A 17,891-nucleotide genomic window follows, 5' to 3' on the forward strand; every position below is an offset into this window, starting at 1 on the left:
ATTGTCGTTCAGTTCCTTCGAGATCGTTTTCCAATTTCTTACCAAGGATTAAGAGCAGGAAGTACAACCTTGGAAGGGAAATCAACATCAAAAGTTTCTCTCCCCACGCAAAAACATCGAAGATCCTGATGATTAGTAAAACATGAAAAAGGACGAGCAAATGGCGCCACGAAGCAGAACGTGGTTGTTAAAGGGAACATATCAGGAAAAGTGTCAGGGACAGCAAATTATAAGCAACTGTATCGTGAAATAATGCCGGCTGAGGAGAAAAGATGGCAGAACAGTTGAAATTCATTTCTCTCAATATTCATCGTTGAAATTTTTTTTTTCAAATATTAATTGCCTTCCTTCCTCGTTTTATCATTCAGGAAGTCAAAGAAAGGTCAAAACATTCCACACCAAGAGGAAATAGTGCATGCACGTACAATGACAACATATGAAAGACATTTCGAGAATAACAAGAGTACAAAACGTTCAGAGAGATATGAGTGAACAGGCAAAGGGGGATGGTTTAAATTGTAATGTAGCTTGGACCGAAGGATGTATTTCTGTGCCGTGTGGCTCTATGAGCCTCGGGGGTTCATCGAAGCTCAGGACTGCATAGCATTCAATTTCATCCACTCTAATGGGATGTAAAATAGTCTCAATGAGGTTGCCTGTCATGAGACAATGAATGTAAATTTAAGTAAAGCTTCCATATGGTCTGAATGAGTCTTAATGTCCTGAAATGTAAAGCTGAGAGGAATATCATTTTTTAAAATCTGACGGTTAGAAAGGGAAGGATAGCAAGTAAAGAATGCTTCTTTCTGAACAATATTGTTCTATTTCATGGCAATTAGTTTTTATTTCCACTTTTTCGAGTCATCTACATTGTGGTGAAACGTCTGGACGAAATTTTAAAAATTGGAAACAGTAACGGTAGTTGATACTGAATGAGAAAGATTTTTGTCTGCTGGACTATTGTGAGACATTTCAATGGAACAGTGCCAAATGTAGCAGAGCCTGAATGGTTTGAGATAATTTGATAACATTACTTACAGTGTGGAAACAGGTCCTTCATCCCAACAAGTCCACGACGACCCTCTGAAGAGCAACGCTCCCAGACCCAATCCCCCTACATTTACAACGTCACCTAACACTGCGGGCAATTAAGCATACCCAATTCATCTAACCTGCACATTTGTGGACTGTGAGAGGAAACCGGAGCACCCGGAGGAAACCCACGCTGACACGGGGAGAATGTGCAAACTCCACACAGACAGTTGCTTGAGGCGGAAATTGAGCCCGGCTCTCCACAGCTGTGAGGCAGCAGTGCTAACCACTGTGCCACCGTGCCGAAACAGATTGAGGAAAGTTTTAAAGTGTTTCGCAATTATCAGTAATTGACTGTATTTGAAAGGATTGCAAGATTGGAGCAATCTCAGTGTAAAGACGAAGTCAACATAAACATACGCTTTCATTTGAGAGCTTTGACTGGTGGCAATTTGACCAGATGGGACACTGCATCGCAGGTTAGAGGAAGGGTTGGGAAACAGAACCCTGCAATGGTACCTGAGTTCGTTGAAGGATTGAATGGTGGTCTCATTAAGTGATCCATAATCCAAGTGTGCTAAGTTTGTAGATCATACATTCAATTGATACACAGGTTAGCTGGTCAAAAATAATACATTTTTTGAAAAGCGCAGCATTTCTGTTAGCGTCTGTGTAGAGAGAACAAAGCGAACTTTTCAGATTGAGCGATCTTCACGCAGCACTGAAAGAACACATGACTTTGACATCCGAAGCAAAGAATATGAGGTGCGCAGCTTCATGTTACAATTGTAAAAAGCACAGAGGCACCATTGTGACCTACATTCCGTAATGTGGAAATGTGTGTGTCTCTCTTGGATAGGGTGACGGCATGTATATTTGATAGACAGCAAATGGGCCTGGTTTGCATTGTAATGTGAATTGGAACGAAGTGTCGGTTTCTGCGCGGCATGACTCAATGAGTTAAGGGAAGTTCAGGTCTTTGTAACATTTAATTCTTCCCCTCTAATCCGAATAATGTCGTGTCAGTGATGTTACATGTCATTATACAGTGAATATAAGTTTTAGGAAAGAGTCAGTGCGATCTGGACCAGTATTGAAACCTGAAATGTAAGGACAAAGTGACCTCAGTCGTGCTCTGTCAGGTAAGAGATTTTGCTAGTGGGAATTTAAGCAGATGGGTCACTACATTACCTGCAGGTAGCGTGACTAAGAAACAGAACTCTGCAATGTTAACCTGAGCTGGTGTAAGGATTGAATGGTCGCCTCATTAAATGATCTGCAATCCACTCTGCCAACTGTGTGCATCACACATTCAATTAATGGATAGGTCACGTGGTCTCAAAGTCAAAGAGAATACATGATCAACATTAAAAAATGAAAGTTCTTCAAAGTGCTTAGCATTTCTGATAGCCTGTATGGAGAGAAAACACTGGAAACCTTTCGGATTGAGTGATCCTTCCTCAGAACTGCACGAACACATGGCTTTGGTATCTGAAGCAAAGAACAGAAGGGATTCAGGTTCATGTTACAATTGTGGAAAGCACAGATGCACCGTTGTGATCCACCTTCCCGTAATGTGAAAGTATGCGGCTCTAAACGACAGGGTGACTGCATATATATTTCACAGACAGCAGAATATTTTGCATGAAAGCAGAAACAACGCCTTTATTCAGTTCGATGTTCACTGCTGCCGACTGCACGATGACATGATAACGAAATACAGTGCCTTCAAATCTATGAAAGTATCATATATTGGAAAACAAAGGAAATGCATCAACTTTGAGTGGTTCAAGTGCAGACGTAATATTTATTCTGAAATGTAAGTTTACAAATATAAACAACTAATCCCCTTCTCAACATGCAGAACTTTTGAACGTATTTTTCACAGAATATGACGTTAATTAAATAAAAACAAAGTCAGCACAGAACGACTGGAAAAATAATGTGTTTTGAGTGTGCTCGAATCGGCAGAAAAAAAGGCAAAATGTCATAATCAGCTGTATTATTTGCAAATGCTTCAGTAAAAGAATTGAACTCATACATTTGTAACCCAATGCTAATGAGATTATTTGACATGCGATCATTAATTTTCAATAAACATATATATGTACCTGCGTTAACATAAATAATCTGCAGTTCAATTCTTCAGCATTGATTCTCCACTTTCAAACCAGAGAATGAATTCATGCAAAATACGGTACAGCACGATAATCAGTTTTACGTGCTGGTGGACATAAGCACGTTTTCAATGTTTCTTGTTTCATAATTATAACAGACAGTCCTTTGAGGACAAGGTGAAATACAATTGTAGTATGCAAAATGGAGACTGATACTCCTTCACCCACTGTTGGAACTTCAGAACAAAGAACCTCATTGAGCCTGTTGAGAATATGATTAAGCTGTGAGGTTGTAATTTTTAAAGTGTGCATTTTTTCAGACACCCAGTAATGTTGCAAACATCTATTTTCACAGCTTCCGATGTGAGCACTCAAGCATCTTGGCGTGATTCGACTGTAGACATACGGGATATTTCGAATGGTAAGTGTAAAATATTAATTGCAGGTCATCTATTGGAAATTGCAAACAAATATCTTCAATTACAGCATTTCTTATAAAAATCAGAACAGTAGTCAGGTCATTGCTTTCTGTAAAAGTATTAGTGATTAGAGTGCTGGCATTGTCATGTAACATATCATCATTTGCTGAATTTATTGCTCACAATTATTTCAGAAACCATTCCAAATGTTAACTTTTAAGGGATTGTTTACTCACTCTGTTGAGGTGCCATGGCACATTTTGGAGAAATGCGAGTAATGACTGCAGGGAAGCGTTTAGATTGTCATTCAGTTCCTTCGACATCGTTTTTCACTTTCTTACCTGGGAGAAAGAGCAGGAAGTGCAACCTTGGAAGGGAAATAAATGTCAAATGTTTGTCTCCCCACGCAAAAGCGTCGAAGTTCCTGATGATTAGTAAAACATGAAAAAGGAAGAGCAAATGGCGCCACAAAGCAGCACTTGGTTGTAAAAGAGAACATATCAGGAAAAGTGTCAGGCACAGCAAATTATAAGCAACTGTATCGTGTAATAATGCGGGCTGAGGAGAAATGATGGCAGAACAGTTGAAATTCAATTCTCTCTATATTCACAGTTGAAACTGGACATTTTTACAAATATTAATTGCCTTCCTTCCTCGTTTTATCATTCAGTAAGTTAAAGAGAGGTCAAAACATTCGACGCCAAGAGGAAGTTATGCATGCACGAACAATGACAACGTATGAAAGACATTTAGAGAATAACAAGAGTACAAAACGTTCAAAGAGATATGAGTGAACAGGCAAAGATGGATGGTTTGAATGGTAATGTAACTTGGACCAAAGGGTCTGTTTCTGTGCTGTGTCGCTCTATGAGCTTCGGGGGTTAATCGAAGCTCAGGACTGCATAGCATTCAATTTCATCCACTCTAATGGGATGTAAAATAGTGTCAATGAGGTTACCTGTCGTGATACAATGAATGTAAATTTAAGTAAAGCTTCCGTATGGTCTGAATGAGTCTTAAAGTCCTGAAATGTAAAGCTGAGAGGAAATGGATGTGATATATCATTTTTAAAAATCTGACGGTTAGAAAGGGAAGAATAGCAAGTAAAGAATGCTTCTTTCTGAACACTATTGTTCTATTTCTTGGCAATCAGTTTTTATTTCCACTTTTTCGAGTCATCTACATTGTGGTGAAACGTCTGGACGGAATTCAAAAAATTGGAAACAGTTACGTTCGTTAATACTGAAGGAGACAAATTTTTGTCTGCTGGACCTTTGTGAGACATTTCAATGGAACAGTGCCAAATGTAGCAAAGCCAGAATGGCTTGAGATAATTCGATTACATTACTTACAGTGTGGAAACAGGTCCTTCATCCCAACAAGTCCACGCCGATTCTCTGAAGAGCAACCCTACCAGACCCAATTCCCCGACATTGACACCTTCACCAAACACTGCGGGCAATTAAGCATAGCCAATTCATCTTACCTGCACATTTGTGGACTGTGGGAGGAAACCGGAGCACACGGAGGAAACCCACGCTGACACGGGGAGAATGTGCAAACGCCACACAGACAGTTGCTTGAGGTGGAAATTGAGCCCGGCTCTCCACTGCTGTGAGGCAGCAGTGCGAACCACTGTGCCACCGTGCTGTAATAGATAGAGGAAAGTTTAAAAGGGTTTTGCAATTATCACTAAGTGACTGAATTTTGAAAGGATCACAAGATTGGAGCAATCTCAGTGTAAAGACGAAGTCAACATAAACATACGCTTTCAGTTGAGAGCTTTGACTGGTGGCAGTTTGACCACATGGGACACTGCATCGCAGGTTAGGGTAAGGGTTGGGAAGAAGAATCCTGCAATGGTACCTGAGTTGGTTAAAGGATTGAATGGTGATTAAGTGATCCATAATCCAAGTGTGCTAAATTTGTAGATCATACATTCAATAGATGCATCGGTTAGCTGGCCAAAAAAAAAAGTTGTTTGAAAAGCTCAGCATTTCTGATAGCGTCTGTGGAGAGAGAACAAAGGGAGTGTTTCAGATTGAGCGATCTTCCCGCAGCACTGAAAGAACACATGACTTTGACACCCGAAGCAAAGAACATAAGGTGCGCAGCTTCATATTACAATTGTAAAAAGCACAGAGGCACCATTGTGACCTACATTCCGTAATGTGGAAGTGTGTGTGTCTCTCTAGGATAGTGTGACGACATGTATATTTGATAGACAGCAAATGGGCCTGGTTTGCATTGTAATATAGATTGGAACGAAGTTTCTGTTTCTGCGCGGCATGACTCAATGAGTTAATGGACGGTCAGGTCTGTGTAACATTTAATTCTTCCCCTCTATTGCGAATAAGTTCGTGTCAATGATGTTACATGTCATTAGAAAGTGAATATAAGTTTTAGGAAAGAGTCAGTGCGATCTGGACCAGTATGGAAACCTGAAATGTAAGGACAAAGTGACCACAGTCGTGCTCTCTCAGGTGAGAGCTTTCTCGAGTGGTAGTTTGAGCAAATGGGTCACTGCATTACCGGCAGGTAGCGTGATTAAGAAACAGAACCCTGCAATGTTAACCTGAGCTGGTGTAAGGATTGAATGGTGGCCTCATTAAATGATCCGCAATCCACTCTGCCAACTGTGTGCATCACACATTCAATTGATGGATAGGTCACGTGGTCTCAAAGTCAAAGAGAGTTCATGAGCAACATTTAAAAAATGAAATTGCTTGAAATTCTCAGCATTTCTGAGAACCTGTGTGGAGAGAAAATACTGGAAACCTTTCGGATTGAGTGATCCTTCCTCAGAACTGCACGAACACATGGCTTTGGTATCTGAAGCAAAAAATAAAAGGATAGCAGGTTCATGATACAATTGTGGAAAGCACAGATGCACCGTTTTGATGTACGTTCCCGTAATGTAAAAACATGTAACTTTAAACGACAGGATGACTGCATGTACATTTCACAGACAGCAGAATATTTTGCATGAAAGCAGAAACACCGCCTTCATTCAGTTCGATGTTCACTGCTTTCTCCTGCACGATGACATGATAACGAAATACAGTGCCTTCAAATCTATGATAGAAACATATCCTGGAAAAAAAAAATGGAAATGCATCATCTTTGAGTGGTTCAAGTGCCAACATAATATTTATTCTGAAATGTAAGTTTACAAATATAAACTACGAATTACCTTCTCAACATGCAGAAAACTTGAACTTATTTTTAATTGAATATGACGTTAATTAAATAAAAACAAAGTCAGCATAGTACGACAGGAAAAATACAGAGTGATGAGTGCGCTTGAAACAGAAGACAAAAGGAAAATATCATAATCAGCAGTATTCTTTGCAAATGCTTCAGTAAAAGAATTGAATTCCTACATTTGTAACCAAATGTTAATGAGATTATTTCACATGCGATCATTAATTTTAAATACACGTATATATGTAACTGCGAGTACATAAATAATCTGCAGTTCAATTCTTCCGTATTGATTCTCCACTTTCAAACCAGAGAATGAATTCAGGCAAAATACGGTACAGCACGATAATCAGTTTTACGTGCTGTTGTACATAAGCACGTTTTCAAAATTTCTTCTTTCACAAGTATAACCGACAGCCCGTTGAGGACAAGGTGAAATACAATTGTAGTATGCAAAATGGAGACTGATACTCCTTCACCCACTGTTGGAACTTCGGAACAAAGAACCTCATTGAGCCTGTTGAGAATATGATTAAGCTGTGAAGTTGTCAATTTATAAGTTGTGCATTTTTTCAGGTACCCAGTAATGTTACAAACATCTATTTTCACAGCTTCCGATGTGAGCACTCAAACATCTTGTGATTGGACTGCAGACTTACGAGATATTTCGAATTGTAAGTTTAAAATATAAATTGCAGATCATCTATTGGAAATTGCAAACAAATACACTTCGATTACAACATTTACTAAAAACGTTAATACCAGTCAGGTCATTAATTTCTCTAAAAATATTAGTGATTGTATTGCTGGCATTGTCATGTAAAATATCATCATTTGCTGAATTGATTGCTCACAATTGTTTCAGAAACCATTTGAAATGTTAACATTTAAGGTATTGTTAACTCCATCTGTTGAGGTGTGAGGACAAATTTTGGAGAAATGCGATTAATGACTGCAGGGATGCATGTCGATTGTCATTCAGTTCCTTCGAGATCGTTTTACAATTTCTTACCTGGGAGTAAGAGCAGGAAGTACAACCTTGTAAGGGAAATCAATATCAAAAGTTTGTCTCCCCACGCAAAAACATCGACGATCCTGATGATTAGTATAACATTAAAAAAAGGACGAGCAAATGGCGCCACAAAGCAGCACGTGGTTGTAAAAGGGAACGTATCAGGAAAAGTGTCTGGGACAGCAAATGATATGCAACTGTATCGTGAAATAAAGCGACCTGAGGAGCAATGATGGCAGAACAGTTGAAATTCTTTTCTCTCAATATTTACAGTTGACAATTTTTTTTCAAACATTAATTGCCTTCTTTCCTCGTCTTATCATTCAGTAAATCAAAGAGAGGTCAAAACATTCGATATAAAGAGGAATTTGGAAATGCACGTACAATGACAATATTTGAAAGACATTTAGAGAATAACAAGAGTACAAAAGTTTCATAGAGATGTGAGTGAACAGGCAAAGGTGGATGGTTTGAATTGTAATGTAGCTTGGATCAAAGGGTCTATTTCTGTGCTGTGTGACTCTATGAACCTCGGGGGTTGATCGAAGCTCAGGGCTGCATAGCATTCAGTTTCTTCCACTCTTGTGGGATCTAAAATAGTGTCAATGTGGTTACCTGTCATGATACAATGAATGTAAATTTAAGTAAAGCTTCAGTATGTTCTGAACGAGTATTAAAGTCCTGAAATGAAAAGCTGAAAGGAAATTGATACGAAATGTCATAAAAAATTTAAATGAGGGATAGAAAAGGAAGGATAGCACTTAAAGAATGTTTCTTTCTGAACAATATTGTTCTATTTCATGGTAATTAGTTTTTATTTCAACTTTTTCGCGTCATCTATATTGTGGTGAAACGTCTGGACGGAATTCAAAATTGAAAACAGTTGCGTTAGTTGATGTTGAATGAGAAAGATTTTTGTCTGCTGGACTTTTGTGAGACATTTCAATGGAACAGTGCCAAATGTAGCAGAACCAGAATGGTTTGAGTTAATTAGATTAGATTACTTCGGGTGTGGAAACAGGTGGATCATCCCAACAAGTCCGTAACGACCCTCTGAAGAGCAACCCAGCCACACCCAAACGCCTACATTTACCCCTTCACCTAACACTACGGGCAATTAAGCATAACCAATTCATCTGACTTGCACATTTGTGGACTGTGGGAGGAAACCCACGCTGACACGGGGAGAATGTGCAAATTCCAGACAGTCAGGTGCCTGAGGCGGAAATTGAGCCCGCCTCCCCACTGCTGTGAGGCAGCAGTGCTAACCACTGTACCACAGTACCGTAACAGATTGAGGAAAGTTTTAAAGGATGCTGCAATTATCAGTAAGTGACTGAATTATGCAAGGATTACAAGATTGGAGCAATCTCAGTGTCAAGACAAAGTGAACATAGACTTACATTTTCAGTTGTGAGCTTTGAACGGTGTCAGTTTGACCAAATGGGTCACTACATCTCAGGTTAGGGGAATGGTTGAGAAAAAGAACGCTGCAATGGTCCCTGAGTTGGTGGAAGGATTGAATGGTGGTCTCATTAAGTGATCAACAATCCAGCTGTGCTAAGTTTGTACCTCATGGATCCAATTGATGCATAGGTTAGCTGGTCAAAAAAAAATGAAATTGCTTGAAAACTTCAGCATTTCTGATAGCGTCTGTGGAGAGAGAACAAAGCTAACCTTTCAGATTGAGCGATCTTCCCGCAGCACTGAAAGAACACATGACTTTGACATCCGAAGCAAAGAATATCAGGTGCACAGCGTCATGTTACAATTGATAAAAAAACACAGATGCACTATTGTGACCTAGTTTCCGTAATTTGGAAGTGTGTGACTCTCTCGGATAGGGTAACGACATGTATATTTAATAGGCAACAAATGGGAATGGATTGGATTGTAATATAGATTGGAACGAAGTGTCCGTTTCTGCGCTGCATGACTCAATGGGTTAATGGAAGGGCAGGTCTATGTAACATTTAATTCTTCCCCTCTAATGCGAATAGGGTAGTGTCAGTGATGTTACATGTAATTAGACAGTGAATATAAGTTTTAGGAAAGAGACAGTGCGTTCTGGATCAGTATCGAAACCTGAAATGTAAGGACAAAGTGCCAACAGTCGTGATCTCTCAGTTGAGAGCTTGCACTAGTGGTAATTTGAACAGATGGGTCACTACATTCCCGGCAGGTAGAGTGATTAAGAAAAAGAACCCTGAAATGTTAACCTGAGATGGTGCAAGGATTGAATGGTGGCCTCATTAAGGATCTGCAATCCACTCTGTCAACTGTGTGCAGCACACTTTCAATTGATGGATAGGACTGATGGTCGCAAAGTCAAAGAGAATACATGATCAACATTAAAAAAAAGAAGTTGCTTGAAATGCTCAGCATTTCTGAGAGCCTGTGTGGAGAGAAAACACTGGAAACCTTTCGGATTGAGTGATCCTTCCTCAGAACTGCACGAACACATGGCTTTGATATCTGAAGCAAAGAACAAAGGGAGTGCAGGTTCATGTTACAATTGTGGAAAGCACAGATGCACCGTTCATCTACATACCCGTAATGTGAAAGCATGTGACTCGAAACGACAGTGTGACTGCATATATATTTCACACACAGCAGAATATTTTGCATGAAAGCAGATACACAGTCTTTATTCAGTTCGATGTTTACTGCTTTGTAATGCACGCTGACATGATAACGAAATATAGTGCCTTTCAATCTCTGAAAGAACCACATACCGGGTAAAAGAAGGAAATGCATCAACTTTGAGTCGTTAAAGTACTGATTTATTCTGAAATGTAAGTTAACAAATATAAACTACAAATTACCTTCTCAACATGCAGAACAGTTGAACTTATTTTGAACTGAATATGTCGTTAGTTAAATAAAAACAGTCAGCACAGAACGACTGGAAAAATACAGTGTGATGAGTGTGCTCGAATCGGAAGACAAAAGAAAAATGTAATAAACAGCAGTATTCTTTACAAATGCTTCACTAAAAGAATTGATATCATACAGTTGTAAGAAATTGTTAATGAGATTATTTGGCATGCGATCATTAATTTTGAATACACACACACACACATATATATATATATATATATATATATATATGTATGTAACTGTAGGAACATAAATAATCTGCAGTTCAATTCTTCCGTATTGATTCTCCACTTTCAAACCAGAGAATGAATTCAAGCAAAATAAGGTACAGTACGATAATCAATTTTACGTGCTGTTGTACATAAGCACGTTTTCAAAGTTTCTTGTTTCACAAATATAATAGACAGTCCTTTGAGGACAAGGTGAAATACAATTGTAGTCTGCAAAATGGAGACTGATACTCCTTCAACCACTGTTGGAACTTCGGAACAAAGAACCTCATTGAGCCTGTTGAGAATATGATTAAGTTGTGAGGTTGTCATTTTATAAGTTGTGCATTTTTTCAGACATACAAAAATGATAAAAACATTTATTTTAACAGCTTCCGATGTGAGCACTCAAACATCTTGGGATTCGACTGCAGACACACGAGATATTTCGAATTGTAAGTTTAACATATAAATTGCAGATCATCTATTGGAAATTGCAAACAAATAGACTTCAATTACAGCATTTCTTATAAACAATATATTAACAGCCAGGTCATGACTTTGTGTAAAAATATTAGTGATTAGATTGCTGGCATTGTCATGTAAAATATCATAATTTGCTGAATTTATTGCTCACAATCATTTCAGAAACCATTCGAAATGTTAACTTTTAAGGTATTGTTTAATCAATTTGTTGAGGTGTGATGGCACATTTTGGTGAAATGCGAGTAATGACTGCAGCGAAGCATTTAGATTATCATTCAGTTCCTTCGAGATCGTTTTACACTTTCTTACCTGGGAGTAAGAGCAGGAAGTACAACTTTGTAAGGGAAATAAATGTCAAAATTTTGTCTCACCACGCAAAAACATCGAGGATCCTGATGATGAGTGAAAGGTTAAAAAGGACCAGCAAATGGCGCCTCAAATCAGCACGTGGTTGTAAAAGGGAACATATCAGGTTAAGTGTCAGGAACAGCAAATGATAAGCAACTGTTGCATGAAATAAAGCGAGCTGAGGAGCAATGATGGCAGAACAGTTGAAATTCATTTGACAATGTTTTATATTCTCAAATATTAATTGCCTTCCTTCTTCGTTTTATCATTCAGTAAGTCAAAGAGAGGTCAAAACATTCGACACCAATAGGATGTTTGACATGCATGTACCGTTTAAACATTTGAAAGACATTTTGAGAGGAACAACAGTTCAAAAGGTTCAGAGAGATATGAGTGAACAGGCAAAGGAGGATATTTTACATTATAAAGTCGCTTGGACCAAAGGGTCTATTTCTGTCCTGTGTGGCTCTTTGAGCCTCAGTGTTAATCGAAGCTGAGGATTGCATAGTATTCCATTTCTTCTACTCTAATGGGATGTAAAATAGTGTCAATGAGGTTACCTGTCATGATACAATGAATGTAAATTTAAGTAAAGCTTCAGTATGGTCTGAACGAGTATTAAAGTCCTGAAATGTAAATCTGAGAGGAAATTGATACGAAATATCATTAAAAATTATCTGAGGGATAGGAAAGGAAGGATAGAAAGTAAAGAATGCTTCTTTCTGAATAATATTTTTCTATTTCATGGCAAACAGTTTTTATTTCTACTTTTTCACATCATCTGCATTGTGGTGAAACGTCTGGATGGAATTCAAGGAAATGGAATGTTATTTTAGATGACACTGAATGAAAAAGATTTTTGTCTGCTGGACTTTTGTGAGAAATTTCAATGGAACAGTGCCAAATATAGCAGAGCCAGAATGGTTTGAGATAATTAGAGTAGATTACTTACAGTATGGAAACAGGCCCTTCATCCCAACAAGTCCGCACCGACCCTCTGAAGAGCAGCCCTCCCCGACCCAATCCCCTACATTTACCCCTTCACCTAACACTACGGGCAATTAAGCATTGCCAATTCACCTAACCTCCACATTTATGGACTGTGGGAGGAAACCGGAGCACCCTGAGGAAAGCCACGCTGACATGGGCAGAATGTGCAATCTCCACACAGACATTTGCCTGAGTCGGAAATTGATTCCGGTTCTCCACTGCTGTGAGGCAGCAATGCTAACCACTGCGCCGCCGTGCCATAACAGATTGAGGAAAGTTTTAAAGGGTGGTGCAATTATCAGTAAGTGTCTGAATTTTGAAAGGATTATGGGCGGCACGGTGGCACAGTGGTTAGCCCTGCTGCCTCACAGCGCCAGAGACCCGGGTTCAATTCCCACCTCAGGCGACTCTCTGTGTGGAGTTTGCACATTCTCCCCGTGTCTGCGTGGGTTTCCTCCGGGTGCTCCGGTTTCCTCCCACAATCCAAAAATGTGCAGGTTAGGTGAATTGGCCATGCTAAATTGCCCGTAGTGTTAGGTGAAGGGGTAAATGTAGGAGTATGGGTTTGGGTGGTATACGCTTCGGCGGGTCGGTGTGGATTTGTTGGGCCGAAGGGCCTGTTTCCACACTGTAAGTAATCTAATCTAATCTAATTACAAGAGTGGAACAATCTCAATGTCAAGAAAAAATCAACATAGACATACATTTTCAGTTGTGAGTTTTGTCCGTATTATGACCAAGTGGGTCACTACATATCAGGTTAGGGGAATGTTTGGGAAACAGAACCCTGCAATGGTACCTGAGTTGGTGGAAGGATTGAATGGTGGTCTCATTAAATGACCAACAATCCAAGTGTGCTAAGTTTGTACCTCATACATTCAATTGATGCATAGGTTAGCTGGTCAAAAAAAAAATAAATTGCTTGAAAAGCTCAGCATTTCTGATAGTTTCTGTGGAGAGAGAATACAGCTAATGTTTCAGATTGAGCGACCTTCCCGCCGCACTGAATGAACACATGACTTTGACATCCGAAGCAAAGAACATAAGGTGCGCAGCGTCATGTTAAAATTGATAAAAATCACAGACGCACCATTGTGACCTACTTTCCGTCATGTGTAAGCGTGTGACACACTAGGATAGGGTGAGGACATGTATATTTGATAGACAGCAAACGGGACTGGTTTGCATTGTAATATAGATTGGAACGAAGTGTCTGTTTCTGCGCTGCATGACTCAATGAGTTAAGGGAAGGTCAGGTCTGTGTAACATTCAATTCTTCCCCTCGAATGCGAATCAGGTAGTGTCAGTGATGTTTCATGTCATTAGACAGTGAATATAAGTTTTAGGAAAGAGTCTGTGTGATGTAGACCAGTATCGAAACCTGAAATATAAGGACAAAGTGACCACAGTCGTGCTCTCACAGGTGAGAGCTTTCACTAGTGGTAGTTTGAGCAAAAGGGTCACTACATTACCGGCAGGTAGCTTGATTAAGAAACAGAACCCTGCAATGTTAACCTGAGCTGGTGTAAGGATTGAATGGTGGCCTCATTAAATGATCTGCAATCCACTCTGCCAACTGTGTGCATCACACATTCAATTGATGGATATGTCCTTTACTTATCTTCCTCCCTCATTTTATCATTCAGAAAGTCAGATAGGTCAAACCAATCCACGCCAGGGCAAAGTTGTAAATGCAGATCGAGTTACAACATTTGAAAGATATTTGGAGAGCTCCTAGAATACGGAACATTCAGAGAGATAGGGGCGAAACTCATGCAAACGGGACTGGTTTAGATTGTAATATAGATTGGATTAAAGTGTCAGTTTCTGCGCTGCATGACTCAATGAGTTAATGGACGGTCAGGTCTATGTAACATTTAATTCTTCCCCTCTAATGCGAATAAGGTAGTGTCAGTGATGTTACATGTCATTGGACAGTGAATATAAATTTTAGTAAAGCCTCAGTACGGTCTGAAACAGTATCAAAACCCGAAGTGTCAGGATAAATTGACTGCAGACGTGAGGTGCGTGCTTTGACCAGTGGTAGTTTGAGCAGATGGGTCACTACATCGTCGGCAGATAGAGTGGTTGAGAAACAGAACTCTGCAATGTTAACCTGAGCTGGTTGGAAGGATTGAATGGTAGCCTCATTAAATGATATGCAATCTACTGCGCTAACTGTGTGCATCACACATCCAATTGATGGTTAGGTCAGGTGGACACAAAGTCGAAGAGAATATATTATCAACAAAAATAGAAATTGCTTGAAACTCTCGGTATTTCTGATAGCCTGTGTGGAGAGAAAACACTGGAAACGTTATGGATTGAGTGATCCTTCCTCAGAACTGCACGAGCACGTGTCTTTGGTATCTGAAGCAAAGAACAAAAGGTGTGCAGGTTCATGTTACAATTGTGGAAAGCACTGATGCACCGTTGTGATCTACTTCCCGTAATGTGGAAAGATGTGACTCTCTAGGACAGGGTTACGACATGTACATTTGAGAGAGAGCAGAATGTTATGAATTAAAACAGAAGGACAGTATTCATTCAGTTCGAAGTTAACTGCTTTATATTATCATCGTATTGATAATATGATGACGAAATAGAGTGTGTTCAAAACTACCAAAGCCCCAGAGATTGGGACAAGGTAGGAAATGAACCACCTTTGTGTGATTCAAAAACCCGCAGAGAACATGTTTTGAAAGGTAAGTGTGCAAATAAATTACTCAGTACCTTCTCAACATGCACAAAAGTTTAACTAATTGTTGCTATTATTTACAAAAACAAGAGCCAGCACAGAATGTTTTGTATACATACAGTGTGTTGGGTATGTTCGAATCCGATGGCAAAGGAAAAATGTTATGTGGCCTTGCTCTTTGCAAGTGCTTCAATAAAGAAATGAAATTATAAATTTGTAACAAATTGTTCACAAGATTATATGACGTTGAATCATTAATTTGCAACAAACATATCTATATATAACTGCAGGAACATTAATACTCTGCGGTGCAATTCCTGAGTTGATTCTCCACTTTCAAACCGGAGAATGAATTCAGGAAAAAAATCAAGTTCAGAACGGCAATTTGACATGTTTTATTGCATAAGCACGTTTTAAAACTTTCTTATTCCACAAGTAGAGTACTCGGTCCTGTGAGGACAAAATTAAAAACTGTTGTGGCAAATGCAGTATTAACTGATGCTCCCTCGCTCATTGTTGGAACATCGGAACAAAAATACTTAATTGAGCCTGTTGAGATTGTGATTGAGCTGTGAATTTGTAACTTTATGAGTTGTGCAGTTCTTCAGACTGAAAGAAATTTTGCAAATATTTAATTTAACAGCTTTCGATGTGAGCACTCAAACATCTTGGAGTGTTTCGACTGCAGACAGAAAAGATGTTTTGAAAGGTAGGTTTTAAAATGCAAATTGTTTCCGATATTGCAAACAAGTAGACTTCAAATACATTTTTAAAACGGGATGACAGTCAGGACATTACTTTCTGTCAAAATATAATGCGTTTATAGCGTTGTAATTGTCAGAAGAAATAAATACAATTGCTGAATTTATTGCTTAAAACATCTTGGAAATCATTCAAATGAGAAACTGATAAGGTATTGTTAACTAAATCTATTGAGGTGCCATGACTACTTTTGGATAAATGTGAGCCATGACTGCAGGGGCATTTAGTTTATAATCCAATTCATTTGAGTTCATTCTTCACTTTCTAACAAGAGAATGAGAACAGGAAGAAAAACTGATGTCAGGGAAATCAATGTCAATTTTTTTATCTACATATCCGAATATTGCATCGCACCTGATGATTTGGAAAAGATTCAAAGACCAACAACAGCCAGAAATGCACTTACATGAGCTGATAAGCGGGAATATGAAAGGAAACTTGCCAGGGACATCAAAATGATAATAAATATCGTAGTTTTTTGAAGCTGGTTCATGAGAAGTCTTGGCTCATTAAAGATGGGCCATTAAAAATGGCTACGAGGAAAACACAGAACAATTGAAATTGCTTTGCCCAAATATTGAGTTTCTGAAATATCATTTTATAAAATATTAATGTTACTCCTCCCTCCTTTTTACGATTCAAGAAGAGACAGATATGTCAAACGTATCAGCAGCAAAAGGAGGTTGTAGATGCAAGTACAATCATAACATTTAAAAGACATTTGGAGAGTGACGCTAATTGGAAATGTTCAGAGGGTTATGCCCTTTTTCCAGCACCACACTCTCGATTCTGGCCTGCAACATCCCTTTCTCCGAGAGGGATGCGGGCCAAACACAAGCGAACAAACCAGCCCCAAAGTTTAATTTGTGAGGCAAGTTAGATCACAGAATCTCTTTCGTGCTACCTGACTCTTTGAGTCCAGATGATAATCATGGTCGTTGCTGTGTAATATTCTATTTCTCCCCCTCTAATGCGATAGAAAATTTTCAACATTCAATATAAATTTAATGAAGTTTTGTTATGGTTGAGCTCATCATCACGGCATGAAATTTAAAGTCCATAGGATACAAGGCAAAGGGACAGGAAATATTGTACTCTTTGCTACTTTCTCCCCACCCCCACCCTCGTCTCACTTATCTCTCCACCCTACAGGCTTTATCCTCTATTCCTGATGATAGGCTTTTGCCCGAAATGTTGATTTTACTGCTCCTTGGTTGCTGCCTGAACTGCTGTGCTCTTCCAGCACCAGTAATCCAGAATCTGGTTTCCAGCATCTGCAGTCATTGTTTTTACCCAGGTGGTCACAAAGTTAAGGAGAATATATGATCGACAAAAACAGAAATTGCTTGAAAAGCTCAGCATTTCCGATGGCATCTGCGGAGAGAAAGTACAGCTCACATTTTATGTTGAGCGATCCTTCCTCAGCACTGAACGAACACATGACTTTTACAGCTGAAGCAAAGAACAAAAGGAGTGCAGGGTCATGTTACAATTGTAAAATGCACAAGTGTACTGTTGTGTTCTATTTTCCATAAGGTGGAAAGATGCAACTCTGCAAGACAGAGTAACTGCATTTATATTTTATAGACAGTAGAATATTATGCATGAGAAGGTAAGGACAGTCTTTATACAGTTCGATGTTCACTGCTCCATAATGGAAGGTGATATGATAAGGAAGTAGAATGTGGGCAAAACTGTCAAGGCATCATATATTGGGAAAAAGTAAGATATGAT

General features: G+C 39.0%; 1 protein-coding gene across 1 annotated transcript in view; it reads left to right on the top strand.

The window, feature by feature from the left end:
• LOC140468653 (uncharacterized) overlaps positions 1-17,891 on the top strand; it is a 114,142-nt gene that overhangs the window by 63,747 nt on the left and 32,504 nt on the right. The window contains exon 18 of the mRNA XM_072564737.1: positions 3,505-3,570. Within this exon, the coding sequence (XP_072420838.1) occupies positions 3,505-3,570 (66 nt within the window). The remainder of the gene's footprint in view (positions 1-3,504; positions 3,571-17,891) is intronic.

This window comes from Chiloscyllium punctatum, chromosome 47, assembly GCF_047496795.1.
Source record: "Chiloscyllium punctatum isolate Juve2018m chromosome 47, sChiPun1.3, whole genome shotgun sequence".
NCBI lineage: Eukaryota > Metazoa > Chordata > Chondrichthyes > Orectolobiformes > Hemiscylliidae > Chiloscyllium > Chiloscyllium punctatum.